This window comes from Colius striatus, chromosome 3 (genome assembly GCF_028858725.1).
Source record: "Colius striatus isolate bColStr4 chromosome 3, bColStr4.1.hap1, whole genome shotgun sequence".
In the NCBI taxonomy this organism is placed as follows: Eukaryota; Metazoa; Chordata; class Aves; order Coliiformes; family Coliidae; genus Colius; species Colius striatus.
The window spans coordinates 6,703,341-6,729,654 of record NC_084761.1 but is presented as its reverse complement, the minus strand read 5'-3'; the positions used below and the strand labels follow the sequence as shown (position 1 = coordinate 6,729,654).

General features: G+C 42.3%; 1 protein-coding gene across 1 annotated transcript in view; it reads left to right on the top strand.

Moving 5' to 3' along the window:
• Positions 1–24,211, top strand: part of LOC133625092 (uncharacterized) — a 96,338-nt gene extending 72,127 nt beyond the window's left edge. The window contains exons 48-70 of the mRNA XM_061991971.1: positions 432–544; positions 3,781–3,947; positions 4,134–4,215; positions 4,610–4,772; positions 5,978–6,099; positions 6,903–7,043; positions 8,664–8,777; positions 9,151–9,279; positions 9,760–9,921; positions 10,561–10,725; positions 11,816–11,978; positions 12,968–13,152; positions 13,451–13,543; positions 13,820–14,024; positions 14,902–15,089; positions 15,647–15,744; positions 16,139–16,323; positions 17,365–17,567; positions 18,040–18,229; positions 18,853–18,962; positions 20,973–21,092; positions 21,251–21,390; positions 24,166–24,211. Of these exons, the coding sequence (XP_061847955.1) occupies positions 432–544; positions 3,781–3,947; positions 4,134–4,215; positions 4,610–4,772; positions 5,978–6,099; positions 6,903–7,043; positions 8,664–8,777; positions 9,151–9,279; positions 9,760–9,921; positions 10,561–10,725; positions 11,816–11,978; positions 12,968–13,152; positions 13,451–13,543; positions 13,820–14,024; positions 14,902–15,089; positions 15,647–15,744; positions 16,139–16,323; positions 17,365–17,567; positions 18,040–18,229; positions 18,853–18,962; positions 20,973–21,092; positions 21,251–21,390; positions 24,166–24,181 (3,254 nt within the window). The 3' untranslated portion in view covers positions 24,182–24,211. The remainder of the gene's footprint in view (positions 1–431; positions 545–3,780; positions 3,948–4,133; positions 4,216–4,609; positions 4,773–5,977; positions 6,100–6,902; positions 7,044–8,663; positions 8,778–9,150; positions 9,280–9,759; positions 9,922–10,560; positions 10,726–11,815; positions 11,979–12,967; positions 13,153–13,450; positions 13,544–13,819; positions 14,025–14,901; positions 15,090–15,646; positions 15,745–16,138; positions 16,324–17,364; positions 17,568–18,039; positions 18,230–18,852; positions 18,963–20,972; positions 21,093–21,250; positions 21,391–24,165) is intronic.
• The last annotated feature ends 2,103 nt before the right edge of the window (positions 24,212–26,314 follow it).

The following is a 26,314-nucleotide window of genomic DNA, read 5'->3' as shown; positions in this document are numbered from 1 at the left end:
AATAAAGTTCAAATATCTGACAGAATTGTTACAGCACACACAGAAAAAGTGAATTCCTGTGTAGTTTAAAGTGGGCTTTGAAAATAATTCTAAATGGCTTTTGTTGTTTGAACTGTGGAGGGGAGACAGACCCATTCTGAATAAGCCAGTCTGTCCTCAAAACTTGCCTTGACATAAATCCTATCTACACATCCCTCAACTGCTGATTTACATTATGGTCAAGTACCTTCAATACCCACATGGGAATATATTCATGTTGGAAAAAAACCCCAACAGCTGTGAGAGCACCAAAGAGTAGTGATTATTGAGGATGACTTTATCAGTATGAATGTCCTAACCCAAAATCTGGATTGGTTTTATGCAGCCAACACTGAAATTCCTTCAAAATGAGCCCCCCCTCCAAATGGCACTATTTTGTTCTTGCTATTTAGAAAACAAAGCCAAGACTATATGTGAAATACAGTATGATGACAAAGGTATAAATGTGGCTGTGGACGTTGACACAGACTTTCGTCTCTATGGTACGTTTGAATTGATGGCAGAGGTGAAGCACTCAATATCATTTCTCCATCATCTGGGACTTCCCTTCTTTCTCAAGGTACTAAACTATGAATCTTCTGTTGTGCTTTGATTTTGTTGTGCTTTGAATAGTGTTGTCAGCAGGAGCAGGGAGGTGATCATTCCCCTGTACTCGGCTTTGGTGAGGCTGCACCTCCAATACTGTGCCGAGTTCTGGGCCCCTCTCTACAAGAAGGACATTGAGGTACTGGAGAGGATCCAGAGGTGGGCTACCAAGCTAGGAAAGGATTTGGAGCGTGTCTCATATGAAGACAGGCTGACGGATCTGGGGCTGTTTAGCCTGGAGAAAAGAAGGCTCAGAGGAGACCTTCTTGCTCTCTACAACCACCTTACAGGAAGTTGTAGCAAGGTGGGAATCGGTCTGTTCTGCCAAGTGACAAGCAACAGAACACAAGGAAGCAGCCTCAAGTTGCACCAGGGGAGGTTCAGGCTGGATATAAGGGGGAATTTATTTGCTGAAAAGGTTGTCAGCCATTGGAACTGCTGCCCAGGGAGGTGCTGGAATCACCATCCCTGGAGGGGTTTCAGAGATGGGTGGGTGTTGCACTAGGGAAATGGACTGGTGGTTGATAGGGCTGGGACAGAGGCTCCACTCGATGAGCTTAAAGGTCTCTTCCAGCCAAAATGACTCTAAGATTCTATAATTAGAGCTGTCATCTGAATGACATGAATCCAGAGCAATTGCAGTGACCTCAGTGAAGTTATTCCAGGTTTATACAAGTACAGCTGAGAGATGACTTGGCCCAGTTTGTCTGAATCCTCACATAATGGTGTGTTTCTGAGGAAACTCAGTAGGTACCTGAAGTGCCCCACTTCAGGATTAATCATTTCAGGAAGGCACTCATTTACTGTTACTTCCTAGCTGAAATAGCTTACTGAAGTAGAAAGGACTTTTGTAGAAAAGAGCTGTCCTTCATACCTAGAGAATTCCTTGGACTGATGAAACCATTTGTAGCGTAGATGCCAACAATGTCTGAGTGAAAAAAAGAAAAACAGAGATGGTAATTCTTCTAAGTGACTTTTTCATATCTAAAGTATGAGGGCAATCATACCAGGTATGAGTACATTGAAAGTTTAGCTAATATTTGTCATTAATGTAAATAAGAGGCTATGGAAAGATACAGGAAAAAAGACAGACACCTCTGAATGCTTTTGATTTAGGTCTAGAAAGAATCTAGAAGGCCTTTCTGGAAGATAAACTTCAGTCAAGATGATGGCTTTGAGTCAGTCAAGAGATGGTGCTCAGTTTAGGTGAAATACTGAGTAGTAGCTATAGTGTGTGATTTACTTCTTTCACCCCCCTGACAGATGACAATTCAAGAAATCCAGACTGAAAATAAAACTGAAGGAGCTCTGAGGCTGACCTATGAAAAAAACACAAACTTCTCCTTTGCCATCAGTAGGAAAAAAGACCAACAAGGGTAAAAATGCTGAGTGCTGTAAAAACATCCTTAGTCCACTCTGATTCTGTGCAAGAAGTTACTGTCTCAGTCACCAAGTGCTGTTGAAATGGATAACAAATCTTTGATAAAGGGAACAGACACACCAGTCTGTATAGCTCAGGAAGTTTAGCAAGGGCTGTTTCATGATTACCCTCCTCACAGCTTGGAGCATGCTTGTCTTTTTGCCTGCTCTCCCAGCACTAAATTAGCAGACAGTGAAATAATCCAGAAAACTCTAGATCTGAGCCAGACAAGTGTTTAAAGATCTCCTTTAACTTGGCATAACTTCAAATTCTGTGACTCTATGAGATCTTATGAAATCATTTTTGCACGTTTGAACCTTGTACAGTGATGGAGACACGCTGAGTTTTCTGAGTTGGTGTCAGGATGGCTGTGTCTGCTGTGCTAGTTTCTCTGTTCTTTCTGTCTTTTTTAAAATGACAAAGTTTTTAAAAGAAGAATGAATAGAAAAATTCTTTGCTTCAGAAGTTTCTGATAATCAGTGATAAACAGAAGTATTTGGTATGGCAAATAAACAAAACTGGAGGCTTTTGAGAGAGTTTAAGAGGTGGGATATTTTCAGCCCTGGAGTACTTCAGAGATCTCTTAAGTTTCTAGCAGAAGACCTTTACATTGTAAGGTCTTATAAGTTCTGTTAAATTCTCTAATAATTGTAATTTCTGAGTCTGGAAACCATGACAATGTGTGCAAAGTCAGACTCCAAAGTACCTATCTCATTTTTCTGAAAGCTTATGCATTCACTGTGGCCAGTAAATCACTAGCCAAAGTAATTTCTGATCCAGTGGGCCACGTTCTGTCCCTGGGATGCATATACTGAGGTCAGAGATGGCTCTGCTGTTTGGTCTCTTTTACCTTTGTTTGAATGCATGAAAAAATATGAGCTGGCTAAGGGTTCAGTGCTGCAAGTTATAGCTTTAAGTGCTGTGGCAGACTCAGGGATTACTCAGATGATCTTGTGCTGTTACTGAGAGTGGATTTTCTGAAATATTGTTGAACAAAAGTACATTTCTTCCCTTTAGTGAGGAGTTGAATATAAAAGCTCTCCAGACTCATCCCTTTTTTCTGCAGTACTTCCCCAGTGCAGCAGGACTGGCTTCTAAGGTAACTCTCTGCAAGTTATCCGTCACATACATCACTACAAATTAGACTTGCCTAATGTGTTTAGGAGTCAAGCTGCATTGTTTCTAGTGCTAATATCCCTCACCTTTTTGTTGTTGTTGAGGATGTTTAGGTTTGGACTAGATGATCTCTAAAGAACCCTTCCAACCCTACCATTCTATGATTCTATGATTTATGTTTTCAACAATGCAAACAATCCCAGCCTACTGGAAGGGAATTATTCCATTTGACTCTGCCTCCAGGCATCTGCATGAATTAGCACTTCTGGCAGACTGCTCTCAGAATGTTTTATTCTGGATACTAAGAAAAGAGAAACTGGGCAGAAAGCAGCTCTGGCTGTTTGCAGTGCAGAAATACACAACAGCAAGTATAAGCAAGGATGAGGAATGAGTTACTCCTGCTCACGTAAAAACCAGTTTCTCATGCATGTTATACAATTTGTGCTGTTTTGTAGCTGTGCCTTCTATGATGTGAACATAAGGGAGAATCAGAGCCCTGTTAAGTCCTCAGGATCATAATATATCAGGCTGTGCAAATAAGGAGAGCACAATATTTATTTTCCCTTTCTCTCTCTTTTTCTTTCTTTTTTAATTTCTAAATTTAATGGCAACCTGAAAAGGTAAATTATGATATGAGTGAAGCAAAAGGCAAACTCTACCTCAGGATGGAAAACAGGGATTTCAATGTTACAACTAAGCTAACTTTCACTGGAACCAGCTACACTAATGTCATTGAACTGATCCAGAAAATGTCCCAGGTTGGTATCGTCAACTCACATGGCAAAAGGTAAGCTGAGACTGTAGGGTTTGGCATTCAGGATACTGGCTGCCAAACAGTGAAGGTCAAACCCAGCTCCAGATACCATGAGGTGTTTTGCCCTTTGTTTCTCCAGTAGTGTGAGCAAACATTCCACTGTAGATCAGATGGGTGTCCAGTGGTATAAGCTGGTGTTTGCTTTGTTTGCTCCCACAGATGCAGCACATCTGTAGCATATATAGGAAATCAGAAAAATCATTTATTACAGACTGACCAGTTGCCAATTAATATTCTGCAGGTACCACATATGTCTTTTTCTAAACAGGGAAGAGAAGATGTCACAAATAGATACCACTGTTGTGCTACCTGCTGGATTTATTCTGTAATAGTAGGGCTCCTCATGTTGTAGGAATTATTCAGTGAAACAAGAGGCAGAAAATCAAAAAAGTAATAAGCAAAGACTATTGTAAAAGAGATTTACAGTTGTTTATGTGTTTTCTATTATGTCAGAAGATGATTTACTGTAGAAATGAACATAAAAGCAGTGGGCTTTAGGGTATCGTACCAGTCCTTTTATGAACACATTTCTAAAGCTAGATTCCACAGGGCTTTACAGTATCACAATTACACACAGGTTTTTAACTTCTCAGAGAACCTGAGATTTTACAACATTTCCCCTCTTTTGTTTTCAGTTAACAGTTCTTCCAAAGCAGCTTGTGGTGATGACAGTTTACCAAAAAGGCAACAGAACACGTGCGCTGAGGCACATTGCTCTATGGGATGGCAAAGAGCTAAAGGTAACAGGCTCTTACACTGGACTCTTCCCAAAGCTGCCTGGAGGTCATGATGTTCAGGGTAGGTTTCTCAAGACTTTTGCCAGTGTTGATAGCAGGCAATAAACTAGACTTCAAAATGCATATTCAAATGGTTTCTATTCAGCCCTTCTAAGACTTTATTGTCTTTAAATTCATACTAAGTCTGGCAGTTAGAAACACCCACTTCAGAAAGCTATTTCTGCTTTGTGGTTATGGAATGTAAAGCTTAAATAAACTTTACTGCTGCCAGGGGAAAGTTTGGTCAGAATGAAAAGTCATCAACAAATTAAAATGCCTATGCCTAACAAATGCCTTGTTTTACAAGCAATTTCAGAAGTGTTCTGGATTCAATAAAACAGTTGTGTTTCTTTTTATACTTGCTTTTGAATATTTCAAATATTTAATGAAAAGCAAAGAATAGGGAGGAACTACTTTTGGACTAGATCCCACTTGTAAACAGAGAAGAGAGTTAAGGTAGCTTGGCTATGTTCACTTCCACCAGTGCCCTAAGGATGCTTAGCTGGGAGGTGGCTCACTGGGCTTCACACCTGCATTTGGTTTCATCCAGAGCAGTGATAGGAATGAGAAATGCCAATATGTGGGGCTCTCCCTCTCCTTCCTGATGGTTCCATTTTGAGATCATTTTTGTTTATTTTTCTGTTCTCTTTTCCCTTTGTATGCTTTAACCCCTCCCGGGTTTTTGTTGTTGTTATTTTATTGTTACTTGTTTCTGAGGCTTTTCGTCAGGAATCTGTTACTCTGCTGCACTGAGTAGTGCAGGGACACCAACCATGCTGGCCACCACCTCGAGGTAGATGAGGCTTTGTTATCTGAAAACAGAGACTATAACTGCACTTACTTGTTTTGAGAATTGTAAGCTGTTCCTCTTCCAGTGTTAGGTCATCTCAGCTTCATAAAGATTACTTTCCTTGCTGTTCCTGATGGAAATTGCCTTGGGTGTAGGTATCATTCTTGTGGTTATTGCAGGTGCTTAGTGTTTTACTGGTAAATAGAGAGCTTCTCTTTTCCCTTACATTTCTTCATATCCAGCAGAAATGAGCACACTAAAGTCAGTGTGGCTGTTGGGTGGGCAGACGCATGTGGGTATATGAGCAAAGATCATGTTTCCTCTGGGAACCAACTGTTGCCCTGCTCCCTGAGGGAGAATATGTCTTATGTCTTTATCAGAAAATGAACAGTCCTGATTTGTGGTGGGGAGAACTGACTTGCTTTTTTCCCTTGTAGTGGAACTTTTCCATCCTCTTTCCATCCCTTTCCCACGGCACACCAGGGCCAACTTACATGTGAAACATTCGTCACGCAGTCACCGGGATGATCTGACTGTCGTTTGGAATGAGAAGGACCAGGTACAGCAGCCCAGAGCAAGCAAATGTCAGGAGAATCACAAGAATATGAAGTGTGACAGAGCTGTGCTTAGCATTCTCAGCATTACTGATTCAACTGAAGCTCTTCTGTATTTCCTTTTCATTCTCCTTTTCATTCGTGTGAACGACAACTTTGGCACAGTTTAAAGTAGTTTCTTAAAGTGAAGTCAGCATTATGATTTTAAAAGCATAAATCATAGAAAAGGCAGAATTAGGAGAACTTTGGTTAAGTTGATTTCCAAATGTGGTTAAGTGGGGAAGCTGACTAACTTGCAACTAACTGTGCTCTCTATATGTGCATCTGAAATGCAGCTCCTTGGCTAAATACTATATATTCCAACTAAAGGAAAGATAAAAGACACTGTGTAAAATATGTTAGCTGGCATAAACATCCATGTGCCTGCAAAAAGAATTAGAATCTCTTCATTTCTTTACAAAGTGCTAAAACTCCCAAATTTGGGTTGTACAGGTTGTATTTTTGTACTACCACTTAAATCACAACTATTTAAATTGCCACAGAAAGGTTTTTCTCACAGCAACATTACAGAATTGAGTTCCTGATTCTGCAGTTGTTTTTACTTCTACTTCACAGGCTGAGTACTCTGTGGCAGTGTGGCCTAAAGATAGCACCAAATTTAAGCATGACTAGACTTAAGTATGGTTCGTGACTTCAGTAAAATACAGAGAACAGTTTTACTTTCAGCTTACTGGGTGTCTGTTTGAGGTCAGTAGGTGAGAGGTGTTTTATTGCACAAGCTCTCTTTACATTTATTGACATGAATTAGATATCAGTGTCATCTGCTCTGAAGTTTGGGAGAGATCGTACGAACTACAGAGCCACTGTTGCCCACTCCTTCAATTACACTCTGAAGCAACTGGAGCTCCGTTCCATTTCAGAAAGAAGAGGCAGAAAGTACAACCAGCAGGTGAGATCACTGCAAAATCCAAAGCTGTAATACCATTAATGTACCTTTCCTCTCAAAGAACTGCAGAACCAAGTATCAGCCTGACAAATATAAAGAGCACCAAGAGCTAATATCCCCTTTGTTTCCTTTTCTAAGCACAACTGTTGCTAGCTGACAGAATCTGTCTTGCTGTTTTAGCACTGACCCATTGTGGATGGTAAGAAGCCAGAAGTGCACAGGAGCCAGCCCAGCAATGAAAACAGAGCAAACTGGGTCCACAAAGTGATGACCAAACTCACGTTCCACAAAAACAAAATACCCAACAAAAACCCCAGAAAGCCTTTGATAGCCACAGAGAGCACACCTGCAGTTTTAGATTGCACAGGAAACTGCAACACAAGTGTGAGAATGTGTGAGGCTTGAAGGGCTTTAAAATACATTTGCAAAGTATATATGGAGGAAAAGAGGAAGAACTCCTGTGTCCTTGTGGCCAAGAAGCCAATGGCATCCTGGGATGCATCAAGAAGAGTGTGGCCAGCAGGTCGAGGGAGGTTCTGCTCCCCATCTGCTCTGCCCTGGTGAGGCCTCATCTGGAGTCCTGTGTCTACTTCTGGGCTCCCCTGCTCAAAAGGGACAGGAAAGTGCTGGAGAGAGTCCAGCACAGGGCCACCCAGATCAGGGAACTGGAACATCTTTCTTATGAAGAAAGGCTGAGGGATCTGGGACTGTTCAGCCTGGAGGAGACTGAGGGGGGATCTCAGTAATACTTAAAAGTATTTGAAAGGTGTATGTCAAGAGGATGGGGCAACACTTTTTCTGTAGTGTCCAGCAATAGGACATGGGGTAATGGACAAAAGCTGGAACACAGAAAGTCCCACTATAGGAAAAGCTACTGTTGAGGTGAGGGAGCCCTGGCACAGGCTGTCCAGGGAGGGTGTGGAGTCTCCTTCTCTGGAGGCTTCCAAACCCATCTGGATGCATTCCTGTGTGACCTGATCGAGGTGGACCTGCTTGAACAGGGCGGTTGGACTGGATGATCTTTAGAGGTCCCTTGCAAGCCCTACCATTCTGTGATTCTGTGATTGAACTCCATAAATCATCCTTCAAGGTGGTCAATGACTACAGACTATTTACTGTCTAAAAATGTACTGAGTAGGCCAGGGCACTCCAGGTCCTGGGGCTGAAAGCTTTCTGCTCAATAATAAGCTTCACAAACTGTATAGTGTTCTGTCTGTTCATCTGGAGTCTTTTTGGTACTCAGAGTGGTGCCACAGAGTGCTCCCAGGTTGTTTTCACTAAGTAGTAAATACATCTCAAATGTTCTATTCAGAGGAATAAAATTCCTGTGTAGTGACATTATTGCACTGGTGTCATTAGTTGCTCTGCAGGATAGAGCCAATGCAGCTTCCAGAGAAGGTAACACAGAGAATTCTGTTGCCTCAACTGTAAAAGTGCAGCTTCCCTGCGTGCTTGGCAAAGGCCCTGAGCTGGGGGTCAATGGAGTGGAACACCGTCGTGTCGCGGTTTTACTTGTGTTTCTTTTTGTCTCCGCTGGGTGGGGATCATTCTGCCTGAGCCCCCTGCAGGCTCCTCTGCCAGTTCCCTGGCTTCGCTGGACAAACCCTTCTCTTCTGCTTTCAGCTGCAGCTGGCAGGGAATGGTGGGCAGCCAGCTGACATCCGACTGACCCTGGAGGATAAATCAAAGGTGAACATCACCGCCTGGGACGGCTGTATGACACTGTCTTCAGGTCAGGTACGAGGCTCTGAGCCTAGGAAGGGATGGGTGTAGCTAATTTTCTGGGTTTGAGTCTCACAGAAGGAATTCTTTGTTATCAAATGAAACCCTCTTACCTTTCATGTCTCAGAGGAAGAAGAATGAAGCCCCTGAAGACTTCTGTTTCATGTTGCCAGTTCAGTTTGTATGTGGGATGCAGCTTTTCCTCAGGACAGATGTGACAATCTCTTAGGTTTCTTGGCAGATTACAGCAGTTTTATGCACATGACCTTTCAGAGGTTCTCACAGGGAGTATTTTTGCCCAGACTATATACTCCTCTAGTATATATTGAACATGTTTGCTTTAGAAGATTACTAATATGTGTCTTAATTGTTTTCCCCCCTCATCCAGCTTCAGAGAGTATTAGGTGTGGCACACCTGCATGCCTGTGGGTCTCTAGAGAAAAGATCAGCATTGTTTAAGGAATACCTAGATCTGAACTGGGATGGCAAACAATTCAAACAGAATTTAACATATGAGGTAAGAGAAGGCAGTTGTATCTGTTAGCACACCATTTTTATGGAAGCTGTCCTTAATAGATGGGCATTTCTTTAGTTTTTGTATGTAATTTTGAGTAGATTTTAAAGAAAGCTTCTGTAGAGTGACACTTGCAGTGAAATGCCATTATTTCATATCACCTTTTACATATTTCTCTGCATGGGAAGAAAACTAAAGGTATAATAATTAAGAAAATAGAGTTCATACAAACTGGAGGCCTCACTTGTGTCCCATATTTGCAAAACTGTTATTTCTGTAAGGTGGGGACCAGTAACTGTGCTGACAGCCAAAACATTGTCAACTGGAAATGTTCCACTTTGGAATTGTTAGATTAAAACCCTGAAGCAGATAGAGGGGAAAAAGCCATCACAGGGACAGGATGAGGTTGAGAGCTGGGATGAATGGGCATAGAGTAGTGTCCAAAATTCTGTTGTCATGATTTATCTTCTTGGTTCATTGCAGAGAAATCAGTTCTTGTATCCTGATAAATTGCAGTTAGAAGCTGTTCTGGAAAATATTTTCCTGACTTCATGCCCCAAACAGAAGATTCTGGGTAAAATAGAAACAAACTACTCATCTTGCCTGGACTATTACATGAGCTTTGAGTTCTGTGACCTTCCAAATGTAAGTCTCACATAAATAAGCATATTGAACCTACTTCACTTGAGGTATAATTGCTGCTTGGGAGACCCAGTTCTCCTCAGCTGTAAGTCCCCTGCCAGAGCAGGACCATCTAGAGTAGATCACACAGGAACTTGTACAGGTGTGTTTGAATGTCTCCAGAGAAGGAGACTCCACAATCCATCTGGGCAGCCCCTTCCAGTGCTCCCTCACCTCAACAGGGAAGAAGTTTCTCCTTATGTCTCTTTGGAACTTATGTTCCAAGTTGTACCCATTGCACCTTGTCCTGTCATTGACCATCACTGAGAACAGCCTGGCTCCATCCTCCTCACACCCACCCTTTATGCATTTGTAAACATCAATGAGGTCACCCCTCAGTCTTCTCCAAGCTACAGAGCCCCAGGTCTCTCATCCTTTCATCATAAGGGAGATGCTTCACTCCATTATCTTTGTGCTCTGAACTCTCTCCAGCAGCTCCCTGTCCTTCTTGAACTGAGGAGCAAGAGCTGAACTATGAGATTTGTTCATCACTTTGTTCTGTAGTTCCATGGGAATGCTAACATTGTACAATCTCTTACTACTCTGTGCAGAGCCCCTTTTTTTGTTTGAAGAATTAAACTTTAACATCTTCTTTGTTCACAGGCAATTGTTTTCTCTGGAAAACACCAGCTCAATAAAGATGACATTATTTTGCAATCAGAGGGCAAATTCCGCCTCGGTGACCATGGCAGAGAAGAGGGGCTGATTGGAGTATCCTTAAGAAATCAGAGTACAGCTGATGTGAAGAACTATTCTTTGGAAGTTGAAGTAAGTTTGTATTTTATTTGGGTGGCACTGGCTTTGGGGTTTTGGTTTTTAAAGACCTACTGCCATCTATCTTCCAAACTGATCAGGTGCAGCCAGTGACTAGAAAAATCAAGCACAGGCAAGATAAAATACTCCTGGGTTTTTTTTAATTCAGCTTTTTAAAGGTGCAGTTATGCAATGTCCATGCAGTGTGATCAAGAGAGAAAGGAAGGCATTCATTATCTGCAGAGCTCAGTGTCAAATATAGTAAATGTATGTCAACTGGAGTATATGGAAGTGTTAAGAGGCTGTGTGTTGTTCCAGCTGACCATCTGCAGCAGGACTGCTCTGTTTGGTGAGGAATGGTGTTTTGCACCATAGCAAAAAGAAAACCTCACCAAAATCCAAATAAGAAAACCCTGAGGGAAACAAAATGTGAGGCCCACACAAAGCATCATTTGCTAGAAGAAAAGAACTGGCCTTAAGAAAGGCACAGAACAGTTAATATGATGCTCATACTGAGACAAATCTTTTTCTCCCCCCCCCATATTTTGCATTTGCTCATAATTTTCTGTGAAATAAGGAGAAGCTGCTGGTGGCAACAGAGTGAGGCAGAAAAGTGATGTTGTCAGCACCAGCCAAACTCTTCATTAGAGGGAGTGTGAGTAGTCAGTCACAAATAACTGAGACAGTAGGCCACCCCTTAATCAGTAATAGGCTAAGACAAATACTAAATTATTTTCCCTTCTGTCTTTAGAAAGGAGGTTAAAGAAGCATCAGCTGCTCTGCTTGGGTTTGTTCTATTCTTTGTTTTGAAATAAATGGCACAAATTAGCAGCCTCACAAGAAATGGACTGTTAGATGATGTTTCCTTCATTGCTGCCATTAACATTTTGTCCATGAGCCTTGTGCTATCCAGTCCTTCAGCTCCTGAGCCAATCACCCCAGTGCTTGTGCTTGAGTGTAACTCCTGTATAGTACACAAGTACTGGACACCATTCCCTTCCCCAATGACCCTCTGTGAGAAGCACTGATATTTGAGTGTCATCTCTGAACACTCATTAATTCTGTGTTGTGGCTTTGAATAACTCTTTTTCCTTTATGGCTGCAGTTAAGAGCCTTTGAAGATATTTGGCTAGGCCTGACAGGAACTGCTGCTTCCTCATCCCTTCAGAGCCAAATCCTGGTGGAGGGGATTATTGATCAGGAGAAAGTAAAAGTAGCTGCTTCTAAAGGAAAAGAGTGCTTTCAGTACTACATGGGGCATGTGAAAGGTAGGTACCTTCATGGATGACACTCTTAGTCATATGATTTAGATAGTCCTGCAAGGAGCAGGGAGTTGGAATCGATCTTTATGGGTCCCTTCCAACTTGAGGTGTTCTGTGGTTCTGAGATTCACAGCTGTCACTGGTATGAAGAGGCAGGAAGAAAGGCTGTGTCTCTCTACTGCCAAGCTGGCAATGTGTCATTGGCATGTGGTCTTTCCCATTACAAAACTTGTTATAAAGGTCAGTTTGGGAGGCACTTGTATGATTACAATAGATGGCGATCAAAGATAGGGTTCATTCCACCTTGATTTAGTCATCTCAAAGTTGTGTGCTTCACTCAAGATAATCATTACATTCCAGTTGCAATGAAGGCAAAGAGAAAAGCATCTCCAGAGGCTGGCTCTCCCCCCTCCACCCCGTGCTGGAAGAGATGTAGGAAATCACCCTCCCCAGGTGCTTCTCAGTCAATTGTGACTGACAACAGAGAGGATACAGGGCTGTTGGCTCTGACAGTGCCTATCTTTCAGATGACTAAATTTAGATGGAATGAGACCTACTGCAAGAGCTTTCAGTTGTGACTCATCCTCCTTTCAGCTAGTGTTAGATTTGTGTGCAAACCAGCTAGACTGGGTGGTCTCAAATGCCTGTTGCTGACAGTCCCATAGTTTCAGTTATAGTCTAAGCAGTTTTGAAACATCAGCAACAAAGGGCAGTGGAAGACTAAAAGTAGAAAACAGGCTGTAAAACACTGTGACTGAGAGTGTTCTTTAGATTTACATTAACTTCTTTCCAGTAGCAAAGATTCACAAACCACTCAGACAAATCCAACACTGACACTGATCTAATTTTCTCCTTGTTATCTCCTCTTGGTTTCTTTCCATAAACACTTAACACACTCAGACATTGATTGATCACCTAAGTAATTAAAAAGCTGGCTTTGAAACAATGTCTATCAGTGTTCCTGTAAATGAAGCTCCTTCTTTTCATTGTCTAAGGGGACTTGGAAGAAGGAATGGAAATCAGTGCTTGTACTGATGGGCAACAGATGGCTACGATTAATACCTACTTCAACATTAATGGCGAAAGGCAAGAGGACATGGGACAAATTACTTTAGCAGCTGTTAATGGAACCTTGAGTTTTCTGGCTCATGGATGTGGGGATCCAGTTCTTAAGGCTGAGGTGAGACCCTTCAGAGGTAGTTAACTGCAGTGTGACTTTTCCAGTGTCTTGTTTAATGCCGTCAGTTTGACAAGCCACCTTCCAAGTAGGCTTCAGGTGTGAGTTTTGATGAGTACTCAGGCAAAAAGAGGAATCCTGCTTTTAAACTCCTGACAAGATTACTTTTCACTTTGATTTGAAAGTATACCATGGTGAGAATTAAAAAGCATTTAAACTAGAACAAAATGTTGAGAGATTTGGATCCAGCACGAGCAATTCTAAATCATAAATTCAAGGGGTTTTGTTCCCTTTCTGACAGCACAAACTTAATGAAGTTGGGAGCCTTCTGAAAGTCAAACTGATGGAGATCATGAAGAAATTTGATGGACATATGTGGAGATTCAGGAGATCAGTAAGTATCTGCACATCATCTGTGAAAGCACCATGAAATGGTCACACAGTGTTAATTACAAATCCTTACATTGCACACACTTGTTTTGCTCAAACATTTCAGTGGTTACTCCCGTAGCAACCTGCAATTCACCCCCAGCCAACAAGCATGTTTCATGGTAAAGATCCTGTATCTGCACCAGCACTGAGGAGTTCAGAATTGCCTTGGAATGGGCTCAAAGCTTTGCTTGTGATCACTGTGTGTTTTGATCTTTCTTCTTTTTTGGGCCCGCTGTAGGTGCAGCAAGTCGAGTTCCTGTCTGAAGCAGCTGGCTGGCCTTCCACAGCCTTGCAGAAGGCAGCAGGGCTCCTCCACGCTGTGGGTAGAGCCATCACCCAGGTGTGGAAGCAAAGTGGAATCAGGCAGATGCTGAGAAGCAAAATCCCACTTTACCTGCATAAAATTCAAGATGTTGTCCAGCAAATGCAGACTGAACTGCAAAGTAAGCAAAACCCTGCAAAGCAAGGACAGTAAGGGCAATGTCAGTGCAGGGCAAAGCAAATGAGTATAAAAGATGCTGAACAGCACAAATGTTTCTATTTTGATCTAGCAGAGTGCTGACCTTGGCTCTGGGCTTACAGAGTGAGAGCCTTGATTCAATAAGCACTAAGTGACCTCATTGTGAGCCTCTCTAATGAAATCAGGGAAGAGGCCTTCTCTGGGACACAGGAGGCTGGGCTCAATCTGATAAGAACAATGCCCTAATTCCTAAGCTAAAACACTCCTCCTAATAGTTCTCTGGCAAGCATTTCCTCCCAAAGGGCTCTTCCTGCCCACCCTTGAGTTGTGAATGCTTATACTAACCAGATTTCGCTTGATCTGTTTTTTCCAAGTCTATGCAGCAGCCACCAACTCAGTGTTCAGCTGGACCATGGCCCATAGTGCAACCAGTGAGAAAGGTGATCAGCTGTCATTAGCTGACACAACCTTCAGTTCTCACGAAATTAAAACCTCACTTTGGGTCACTTACCTCTAGTCTCTTCCCACTCAAAAGTAGGATTTAGTTGATAGACTGTGTTTGCAATGAGTGTGACCAAACTGTGTTGTTACTCCTTAAGCATATTGCACAGCATTCCTGCCATTTCTTTTGGAAAGCAGCAGAGTATTTGTAACATAAGGTGTAGGAGTGGGCCAGGGATATAGATAAATGCCTCTCCCATGCACACAGCTGTGAAATGTGTCAAACTGCCATGAAAACAAAGCTGCCTTTTCCTGTTTTCCATGTCCCTCCTCCACTTAGGCTGGAAGCTGTGGGGAAACAAACAGCCACTTTGTAAAGTGCTGGCTGAGGTTTGGTTCATGTAATGTGTTTGCTTCAGAGCCATTAGCAACTTTGAAGGATGCCTACTACGATGTGACCTTGAAGCCTCTGGATGAAGTTTGGCAGGAGAAGACAGAAGAGTACATGAAGCAAATCCAGGCTTTTTTACCCAGGATTGTAAAAGATGTGTGGCTAATGGAACCAATCCAGGTGGCACTAAGGGTTGTGAAAGCGGGCTTGGATATGGTTGGTATAACTCAGTTCTTCACGTTTAATGGTTTGAAAGACAAGGCCTATGAATTTAAGTCTGAGCTTTGAACTATGGAAACACAAAACCAGTTAAATGTTTTTGCTTAGGGAAGTAGTGTGGTTGTCTCTCCACACACCAAGCTTGTGCACAGCTAATTCTTGAAATACTTGTCCTGCTTTGAAAGTAGCACTTTTCCAGATAGAGGACAGGTTGTTTTACTAGTTCTGGTTGAAATCACAGCCAAAGTAATCTGCCACTCATGTAGCTTTTGATTTTCTTCCACCAAGAGACTGTGAATTCAACAAATGATGTACAAATAGGCTTGGTCTCTTTTCTAGTTGAAATTAAGAGCATGAAGGACACCAGTTCATATTAACAAAGATGTCAATCCTTTGCAAGCTACTGAAGAGCGTGAACTCTGTGAAGCATTGGTGTACTTTAATGTTACCTCAGGAAGGATATATTACTGTCCATTGTTGCTCTAGGGGAAAAGGTCTGCCCTCTGGCTGTTAACAAATCAGTTTTGTAATCTCCTTTTCTGGCTTTCCAATAGACTACACAGCAGATGCTCAGGTGGGCAGAGGCCACGTTTGCTAGAGCTGTGAGCAAGATTCGGAAGCCCTTACTCAACCTTTACAGTTTTTCAGCCAGGTAATTGGTGGTTTCTGCAGCACCCCTGCTCCTGGGTAGTGTTCTAAATGAATGTGTGCATAATCTTCCTGTCAACTTGTGTGCTGAGGGTCGTGGGCAACCACTTGACTCTTGGATATGTGGCATCACACAGTGATGTTTGTTTTTGTTGGCTACCAAGACAGGCTCCATTTCACAAGAAGCTGCTCAGCAGCAAACAGAACAGCAGCAGCTCTGATGACTGGCCTTATTTGGTGTGGTGTAGTGCAGGTCCTAGCCATTGTGTGGTTTTGTTAAGCCATTCTAATCAGCCCACAGTTCTTATGAATATTTCACTTCCACATTTCTAATAATAGAGCAACATTTCATCAGCACAGCAGAGAATGGTACACCTTGGTTTGTTTGTGTCCTACAGGAACTGTTCAGTGGCAGTAAATCTGCCAGTTCTCCCTGAAGCAAACCAGCCCCTGGATCTGGCCAGTGTTACCAGTTACCTCATTGAGGAGAAGTTAATGAGGCCTCTCCAAGACCTCTACAACATCAACATCATTGCTGAGTATTACCGACTCAAACGGAGGATGATGGAGAGCCCTTTTGAGTGTAAGCCCTTTGAAAGTGCTGCTTTGGTTTGGAACTGGGACTGTTTCCAGTTAGTTCTAAACTTTATAAATCATATTTGGAATAGTCTGCATAGAGATAGCCAATTTTCCTCTGAACTTTCTTGTAAACCAATAACTGAATGCATGTTGTCAACACTTTGGGTAAAGGTGATGTAGTTCACACTCCTCTACTTAACATGGATGCAAAATTTGCCACTCTAGTCCCAACAGTAGGAATTGTCAAGAGTGACATTTATCTGTCTTACCTATAGGTTCTTGTGAGCTGATACTATTGTTCAGTGCCACTTGTACCTGCTGGCCCTGGGTCTTGCCACAGAGGCTTTGTCCGTACTTGAAACCAGTGACATCACTTCTGCTGACTCTAGGATGAAAAACCCTCAGCCCTACCAAAGCTTCAGAGAGATCATTACCTGAAAAAAGCATTGCTAAATGCTAAAAGATAGCATTAACTGACTCAACTATCCCTTCTAGAGAATGGCTTTTTCAGAAAGAGCCATTTGTAATGGCTTCTTCCCCGTAGGCAGACACAGGGGAGTGCACTGACCGTAGGTGCTACTGTCTACACAGTCTGAGTGGTGTAGCAGGAGCGCTTCCTGGACCGTGGCTGTTTGATGCTCTGGTTTGGCAGGGTGGGTTTTTGAGACAGTCAATATTCTTGCTATTTTATGCACAGGAATATATAATGGGGATGGGGGAGGGGTTTGGGTCTTAAAAATATGACTATCAAGTAGCACAATGAAAAAATCAAGATGAGCTTTGAACCCTAATCCACGTTTCTCAAAGTTTTAGGACACTCAGGTGGGTTGATAATGAAAAAGAAATTGTTAGATCAGTTTCCTTTCTGGGTAAATGTTTCTTGCAGAGCAACTTGTAACTAATTAAAATGAGGTGATAGCTAGAGAAATTGTTTGAAGGGTATGCCAGCCAGAAGCTGTTTGTGTTGTGGTGTGCAAGCAGTAGCACAGCACTTAGTGCTCTGTGGAAAACTCACTGCTGTTTGTCCTGAAATATCACTCTCTAGATCATGCTATGTTGATGGGGAGCAAGCATCTGATGACTTTTGATGGAAAAATGTATGATTTGGCATCAAAGTGCAGTGTGCTTCTTGCCAAGGATTTTGCTCACAATACTTTCACTGTAATACTAAACGAGGAAACGAGTAAATCAAGATCCCTGTACGTGGAGATGAACAAGACCATGATCAGTATCTACCCTAGACTGAAGGTAGGAGGGGAAAGTCAAACATTCTGCCTTTCCAGACCAGAAACTATCTTCAACCAACCAACCACCACCACCACCAGAAAGTCTTCAAAATATGAATGCTCAAAACATACATCAGAACAGCTTTTAGATACAAGTGCTAGAAAGTAAACACTTTTTAGTCAGGTCCCCAAAACAATAACAGTTTTAACTCAAGGGCTGCCTCTTTGCTCTCTGGGTACTTAAAATAAGAGGCTTAATGAACATGCTGTAAGAGAATGGCAGTCAGAGAGGTCTGGAGAATAGACTGAGCCCATCTGCAGGGAAGACTTTGTGCTCCCCTGCTCTTTCAGAAGTTTAACACAGCCCTGTTCTTATTCCCTAACTCTGGGCTGAGCAAAGCTGTCTCCATCCCACGTGCAAACCCAGACTGAGCTTGCTTGTCATTACACTTTTGTTGTGACAGATTTGCAATCTCATTTTGATGTTTCAGCAGATATCCAAGATGTATAACTTTTCTGTTGTGGAAGAGAACTGCCAAGTACTGGATCAGTCCCTTGAAAAGAATACCACTAATTCAAGGAGAGAAACCAACAAAATAGAAGTGTCTAATCAGAAAGGAGTTTCTGTCTCTTGTGACTTTCAGTATGATCTCTGTACCATCACACTGGCTGGCTGGCACCACGGTGAGTATCCATCATACAGCTCCTGGCACCTGCTGTCTCTGAATTATGCCCTGTAATACCAACATGTGGGTGTCTTTCACTAGCTTCTCCCCCTCTACATGTTCACACCTCCTGGAAGTGGCCTATGGCGTTCCTTTTTGCTGCCAGTGAGTCTGTCCCATCCCAGTCAGAACAGGAAGCTTTACCTGGGTTACTGTTCCACTGCAGTAAAGCAGATGGAAGCAGGGCAGATGTGATGCCCTCAGCCCAACCCCAAACACCCTTTGAGAATCACTGCTCCATAGCAGACTCATCTTGTCAAGCCTGCAAGAACATGAAAGAGAGAGGCCTAAAATCTTCCAGGGGGTCTGGTATACTTGGAATAAATTCTTATTCATGTACCCCACACTAGCCCCCTGAGATCAGCAGAGAAATGCCTTGATCTGTCAGGAGAAGCAAATGGACAGCTAACAAATGAGATGGCAACAGAGTCTGACAAAAACATACTGGATGCCTGGGCATACCTCCCCTTCTCTGCATTAAAGCTGAGCTCTGTTGTACAGAATACTGAGAGACAGCTGCTAACATTTTCCTGTATCTACTCATGACAACTACTTTTTTACTCCATTGCAATTTAATTCCAGGTATTTCAGCTGGGCTTTTTGGTACCAATGATAACGAAGCTGGAAATGAATGGCTACTTCCCAATCGTTCCTTCACTGACAACCTGCGGGAGTTCACACAGAGCTGGGAGGTAACAAGCCGAAGGGCTTCTTTCTGTGCAGAGCTGTGCTGGAGCACAAAAGGCAACATCTCACATCCTGCTTGGGCTTAGCTGAACTAAAGTTAGAGATGAAAACAGCAGCATCCTGTATGTTTGTTTTCCTATATTTAACCAGGGAGAAGGTTGCACATATTTGCTACAAGCCATACAAGAATTCCTTGTAGATAAAATATGAGCATTTTTGGCCAAAGTAGTAAGGCAAAACAGGATCCTCTTACTCCCTTCAAGCCTAATTTTCAGAGTCTATTACAAAAAAGGAAACCAGCATCTTCTTAGTAGTCAGATTTTGCAACTCTTCCCTTAACTGTCTCTCACCAGCAGATATCTGAGTTCCAGGCACAGAAATCCTATTTTCAGCTTTGTCAGTACTTCACTCTAAAAATGATGATTGCTTCAAGTACCTTGTCAGATAAAGATATATCATGAGTTTGCAGCCTGTGTTTCCATTAATAATGGGGTGGGATTGTGACATAACTGTAGGTATCGTTTCCTTAATTGCCACAAATAGTAACTTCTATTATAGTCATTAAAATGCAACCTTCTTATGCAAAACTACCCAGAGACATTGAGCTAAAAATAATAATCAGTTAAAAGCTATATATATATACACAAGCTGGGAAGTTGGGTATGTCCTGCTTTAAGGGGTATGATGGCTGATGGCGAGGGCCGCCCCTGCACTATTGATCAGTTCATTCCATTGTAGGCCATGGCACCTTTGCAGTATCACAGAATCATTACAGTTAGAAAAGAACTTGAAGATCACTGAGTCCAACCACTAACCTCACACTGCCAGGTCCATCACTAAACTAAACAATATCCCTCAGCACCTCATCTGCTGCCAAGTCCGAGGTTCCTGGAAACTCTTGTAAACCTTCCTGAAGTGGGAGGAGGGGATGACGCGGGAAGTGCCCCATTCAAACAGGTACAGGATTCAGCTGTGCTCATAAAATGGAACTGTAAAATCTTTCCTGACCAGAAGCATGAGCATAACTATACATGATACAGAAAACAAGACCCCAGTCAGGTTCAATCTGGCCTGAAATGAAAGCAGTCAGTCACTCTGCTCTGCTAGAGTTACCTCCATCAAACTACATGCTCAGACTGGCAACTGGCTCCCAGGAGCCTTTTGCTGAGCCTTTGTGAAATGCAGATACTGCCCACCACTTTCTACTGTTCCCAGATCAGCTGCTGTACAAAAAGAAGAGGTTCACAAGGAAACTGGACTTCTGCAGGATCCAAGAGATTAAACTAGCAATTAATTTTCTTAGTAATTAAAATAACTTAGGAGTTTACACTTGCTTAAAGAACAACTAAACTCAAAGATTTACCAGGAAATTACTGATTTCAAACCAGTAAGTTCTGTTCTGATACAGAATACTAAAAGCAGTGTTGAGTCAAACCAAATCCTAAGGAACTTTAGCAAATACTGCTCATTACTAGGCTGCGTTAGTAGATGGCATCATCGGTTTTTGCCTGGTGTGCTAAGGGACCTTACCTGAACCATGGACAACCAACATTCTTTCCCATTTTGTTGTTCAAAAAATTGTAGGCACCTCCAGGTTGAGTTTTTTAAAGCCTTGTTGGTTATTAGTTATGAATAACACAGCAAGGATATGAAGATTTTTTTTCTCCCAACAGAAGGATCTAGTAGAAGCACAACTCTTACCTGTCACATACAAAAAAGACAATTAGCCAACTACTTCCCATGTCAGCAGCACACATCAAAATCCTTCAGTGAATCACAAAATCAATAGAAAAAGGAAACAATGTCTGTAACCTGTAATAGCTGAGACACACATTTCTGTTTATGAAGAGTGCAAAGTACTTCTCAGTATTACTGAACAATACATGTTAATCAGAGCAGTGTACTGCATCTCCCTTCAAACCTGGAAATTCACACTGCACTCATGTTTAAAAAAAACAAAGCAACAAACCCAAACAACAAATCCCAACTGGAGCCATTGTGTTTTCCCAACACAGGTGAGCACGTGCAGTCTCGTTCAGCAGAAAGCGAAGCCGTGTCCAGTCACAGCCAGGCAAAAAGTCTGCAAACTGTTTTTTGCAGAATCACATTCAGTTCTTAGGAACTGCTTCAAAGTTGTAAGTATAAGTGCAAGCACCCTGTCCCAACAGCCTAATGTCCTACTTCAAAGGACAATGCAGAATTGTTGAAAGGATGCAGAAGTTTAGTTGCAGGTAACTTGAGTAATAATCAGAACAACCTGCAGACCCCTCCACTGCTCTCCTTTGTGTTCCAGGTGGATCCTGACCCTTTTTACAGCATGTGTGCCCAGGACAGCTGCCAGGCCCAGGGGCTGAAGGCTGCCTGCAGTTTAGCAGCAGCTTTTGTTCATTTCTGCAACCGAAATTTCGTGCCTGTGGAAATTCCTCCTCAGTGGTAAATGGTGTTTCTTTTCATCTGGAATATTCTGACTGCATTGCTCCAGTACTTACACGTCTGTTATACACAAGTCTGACCATGGGCATGAGCAAAAATGATCCTATTCCTGGAATTACTCCTCTTGTTCCTTATGTCTCTCACCCATTTTGCTGGTCACTCAGAAGCACACCATAACCCAGTGCATTCCTACTTTCTAATGGCTTTCTGATGTCCTCCCAAATTGCCATGTAGAAGGCTGCTTGCAGAAATCAGTGTGGCTGTCTCTAGGAGTTCCACTTCTGGGACACTATTTTTGTTTCAGTCATTTTTTTGGTCTGAATAATGCATTTGGATTTCTATTAACAGCAATACATGTTACATAGACACATTAAATGGACACAGTGACCTTTTTTCATACTTCTCAGGCTCTTTCAATGAAGTGTATCTGTCTTCTTTCAGCTGATCCTAGAATTTCAAGGTTAGCAATACTTGTATTTTAATGCAGCCACCATCTGGATAGCTGTCTTCTGGGAATCTGTTTAAAAATGCAAGGAAAGCTGAAAAGCCAGAAAAGAGAAGCATTGCTGGCTTGACATTTTTGGCCTTACAGTCCCTGCCCATTTCTGTTGTTATTGTGCAAATTACTTACGTGTGGATCATCACATTTTTTGGTGAAGGTGCCCACGCTGCTGCAGAAATGAGATTAGGGCAGTGTCTGCTCTAAGGGAGACTGGGGGCCTGTGTTCTGCCAACTCAATCTGTAGCACTTGGCAAGTGCAGAATTTAAAGGAAGAAGTTTTGTGTAAAGAAAACACCCGTGGAGCCCACAGCCCCCAAATATTCCTTAGTAAAAACATTTAGTGCCTTCTTATTTATTTTCTTCAGCATTGCTGCGTTATTGCTACTGCAGTGCAGTCCCCAGCCACCTTCCCTTCTCCAGCCCTGCTCAGGTGCTGTTCCCTGCACAACCCTTCAGGGCCTTTTCTGTGTTCTGGAGAGTCACTAAGTTGCACTACATATCTCACCCAGGTTTTCTATCAAATTTTCCCCCCGGCTATTCTGCTTACAGTACCTTCTTTGAACAATTACATTTATTGTCTACAATTTGCTATATAAACAATGATATGTAAACAATAATAACTCATATCACTTGAATAATATTGACTGTTCACCTATTGCTGTCTTGAGAGATGACCCAGAACATCCCTAAAACTACTACTTTTATTCATCTGCACTATGTTACTCCTTAAAGCGGGGAAAAAAAAGGAGAAAGGCTTCTCTGATATTTGCTGTATGTTTGTTATCTTTTCATCAAATGCAAACATTAAACACACATACAAATCATCATCATACTAATTACTGACACACTTGTCCAAGTCATAGCTTCAGATGTGATTATATTTTCACACAACTAAATGGAAACATTTACTCTTAAGTGAATGACAGAATCACACAGAAGACACGATGTTTCTGCATATTTTTTTGCATAGTTTGAGGGCTACACCCCTAGATCTTGCTCCATGCTTTGCTAAGACTTAGTCATGAGAAAACAAAGTGGGTTTTAATATATGCAATGAAATGTTAGTCATTTGCATTTGTAAACTACTACCTCAAAAGAGTGGTTTGGTGACTACAAGTACTTGCTGAATCCTTACTCACTGAGGAAGCGAATAACTGTCATTTTACATGCTTGTGTTAGCCATAAAATAAAAACCTGGGAAAAGAGCACTCAGTATATATGTAGGTGGATCACATACCTGCTCTGCCCGTGCAGACACTGTCAGTGTGGGTTCAGATCACCCAGCCTGAGGCCGTGATGTTCTGGGGAGCTGCCTTGGAGGCAGTAAATGGGTTTAGCACTGATTAAACTCTTCAGCATGTGCACCTGAAATCTAGAGACAAAGATTGTTAAATCTAAGCCTGAATAATCAGTTGGAAGCAGCTTTAGAATGACTCAGTAGCCAGGAGGCTGAAGCCAGGGAGTGTGCTAGCTTACACTAGCCCATTTCTGAGGAAAGAGATGAGTTAGAGTAGATGACAAGCTCAGCTAACAGCAGTGACGTGCTGTGAAAGCATGCCATGAAACAAGCAGAGCATCCTGGGGATATACACAAGAATAAACATATTTAAGACAAGAAATAATTCTTCTCTATTCAGATTATGTATCCCATTTTGGACACCATGTTTTAGTTACATTGGGAACCAGTTGGGAAAAGTGTCTCTGTGAGGGGGAAAAAATTGAAAGGCTGAGGAAAGACACGAGTTAAATCTTCAAATATGTAAACACACTAAAGAGAAGGAAGTGTGACAGACTATACTGCAGTAAGGGAGAACAAGGGTTGACATTGTGAAAGAGGTTGCAATGGCCAGGGCAGTCCTCCATCTAAATGACAGCCATGTGTGGGCATGGGAACAAAAGAGGCCATGTCACAGCAATGGCAGCCTCTGCCCACCTCTGGAAATTCACTCTTGTCAAGAACCTTCCCCTTGAGTGGATGAACTAGTCAGAGCCCATGAACTTCAGTTAGTTAATAGTGCTGCTCTTTCCCTCCTAAATGTGAATTTGTCAAACATGAGGAGACTTCCATCTTCAGTTTAGTGTATCTCAGATGAAACTGCATCTAAAGTATCCTGCAGCTTTTTGATCATATCATTAATCTATTTGATGCTGTTTTTCCCATAATGGATTTGTTGTAATTCAGCACAACAGCTTCTATTACATGTTTCTTGTTACTTTCTATCCTTTAAGTACTTACTAATCACTGAACTGATTTCATCTCTTCTTCATTTCAGCTTGGCCCAGTTCTGAACAGGAGAGTCCAATCCTGAAGATGGAGGAATCCTTTCAGCACCCAGAATAAACCAACTCTTTTAGGTAGACAAGCTACAAGCAATAGTGGGGAGAAGAGTGAAAGTGTGAATGAATTAGCATCAGGACTACAAGTATAACTAAGGATATATAGTCTAAAAGGAAAGCTTTTCACTCTGAAACACTTGAGGGTAAGAGGAAAGATTTCAGTACTGTAATGAGAAACTATCTTCAACCAGAAGAAAGTGGAAAGATTCTCCCATTCAGTGGCAAAACTGCCTCTTTACAAGCCTTGGACCAGAGCAAGAATACATGTAAAAGATTACATGAGGCGAGGGAGCCCTGGCACAGGCTGCCCAGGGAGGGTGCAGAGTCTCCTTCTCTGGAGGTCTTCAAAACCCACCTGGATGCGTTCCTGTGCGACCTGATCTCGCTGGACCTGCTTTGGCAGGGGAGTTGGACTGGATGATCTCTAAAGGTCCCTTCCAAACCCTACCCATTCTATGATTCTATGACAAAAGGTCTTTTCCAGCTCTCCTTTATGGAAGCAGCCTGTCAGCTTTGAACCTGGGCAGGGATGCTGACAGCTTCTTTTTCCCCAGAACTGGAACTCAGCTGTTCAGTAAATTCTGGAGAAAGTGACCTTTTTTTTTTTTTTCCAGGGAAGTGCCCCAACACACAAGATGGTTAAACAATCAAAAGCATTTAATCCTTCTCTCAGTTGTATGCTGGGTTTTTTTCCCTACTGTGTACACTGTTAAACCAGAAACTGCCTCCTTGGTGTCTCTTCACCAGGTTCACATCTGCCCTTTGTGTCTTTAGAACCCCCTTCTCAGAAATCAGTTTCACCTTGAGAAAAGGTGACTGACACAGACGCTGTTGAGTTACTTTCTATTTTGTAGGGATATTGATGAAAATAATGCATTACATTTCTCCACACAGTACCAGCAATGCAATTACTCCTTACTAAAAGGTACCACTGCAAAATCCTTCCATTGTCTTTACATAATGTGCCAACATTGAAATAACAGTGTTGTGAACAACAAAATAATGATAATAAACATTTGACTTCCTTGGTTTTCTGTTGCAGTACATTTGTCCTGATTATTCATAAGAATAAAGCAGTGTTGGAATTGGATGGGTTTAGCTGGCACATCTCCTTCACAGGGACATAAAGAGCAGCTTCAGTCCATGCTCATGTTCTGAACACTTCACGGGGTTTTACACTAGTCAGGAAAAAAATCCTATAGTTGTTAGGATTCCTACACCCATGAGATGCTGCAACATAAATCATAGTAGAAATAATAGAATTATAGAATTGGGGGGGGTGGGGGGGTGGAAGGGACCTCCATAACTCATCTAGTCCTACTGCCTGCTAAAGCAGGTTCACCTCAATCAGGTCACACAGGAACATGTCCAGGTGGGTGTGGAAGCCTCCAGAGAAGACTCTACAACCTCTCTGGGCAGCCTGTGCCAGGGCTCCCTCACCTCAGCACTAGTTTTTCCTTATGTTTAAGTGGAACTTTTTTGTGTTCCAGCTTATGTTCATTACCCCTTGTCCTGTCACTTGAGACCACAGAAAAAAGTACCACCTCATCCTCTTGTGACATCCACCCTTTAAGTACGTGTGTTAACGAGGTTCCCCTTTAGTCTTGTCCTGGCTAAACAGTCCCAGTTCCCACAGCCTTTCCTCATAAGGATACTCCAGTCCCCTGATCATCTTGGTAGCCCTGTGCTGGACTCTCCAGAAGTTCCCTGTCTCTACAAATCAGATGTTCCTGTGTAATTTGTACCTGCTTACTTACAGGGATGTTTTATAATGAAACAAAATTGTATTAAATAGTTCTGAAAGTGAAAGAATATTTCTAACAGTTGCTGATTTAAAGATGCATAATCTTCTCCCCACTCACTTCATGCACTACCAACACCTTTGCAAAAGCACTGAGGGGACAGTTGCAAGAACAAAGTAAAATGTCAGCATGTCAACTGTAGATGGCAGCCCAGGGAAGGATGCAGATACTGGGTCTCCCAGAAGCTGTGGATGACATGTCACAGGTGATAAAGAAGCCAAGTAAACACCTATAAACACTTCTCACTACACCCTTGTGCTCAGCACGCTGATGTGCCTGCACT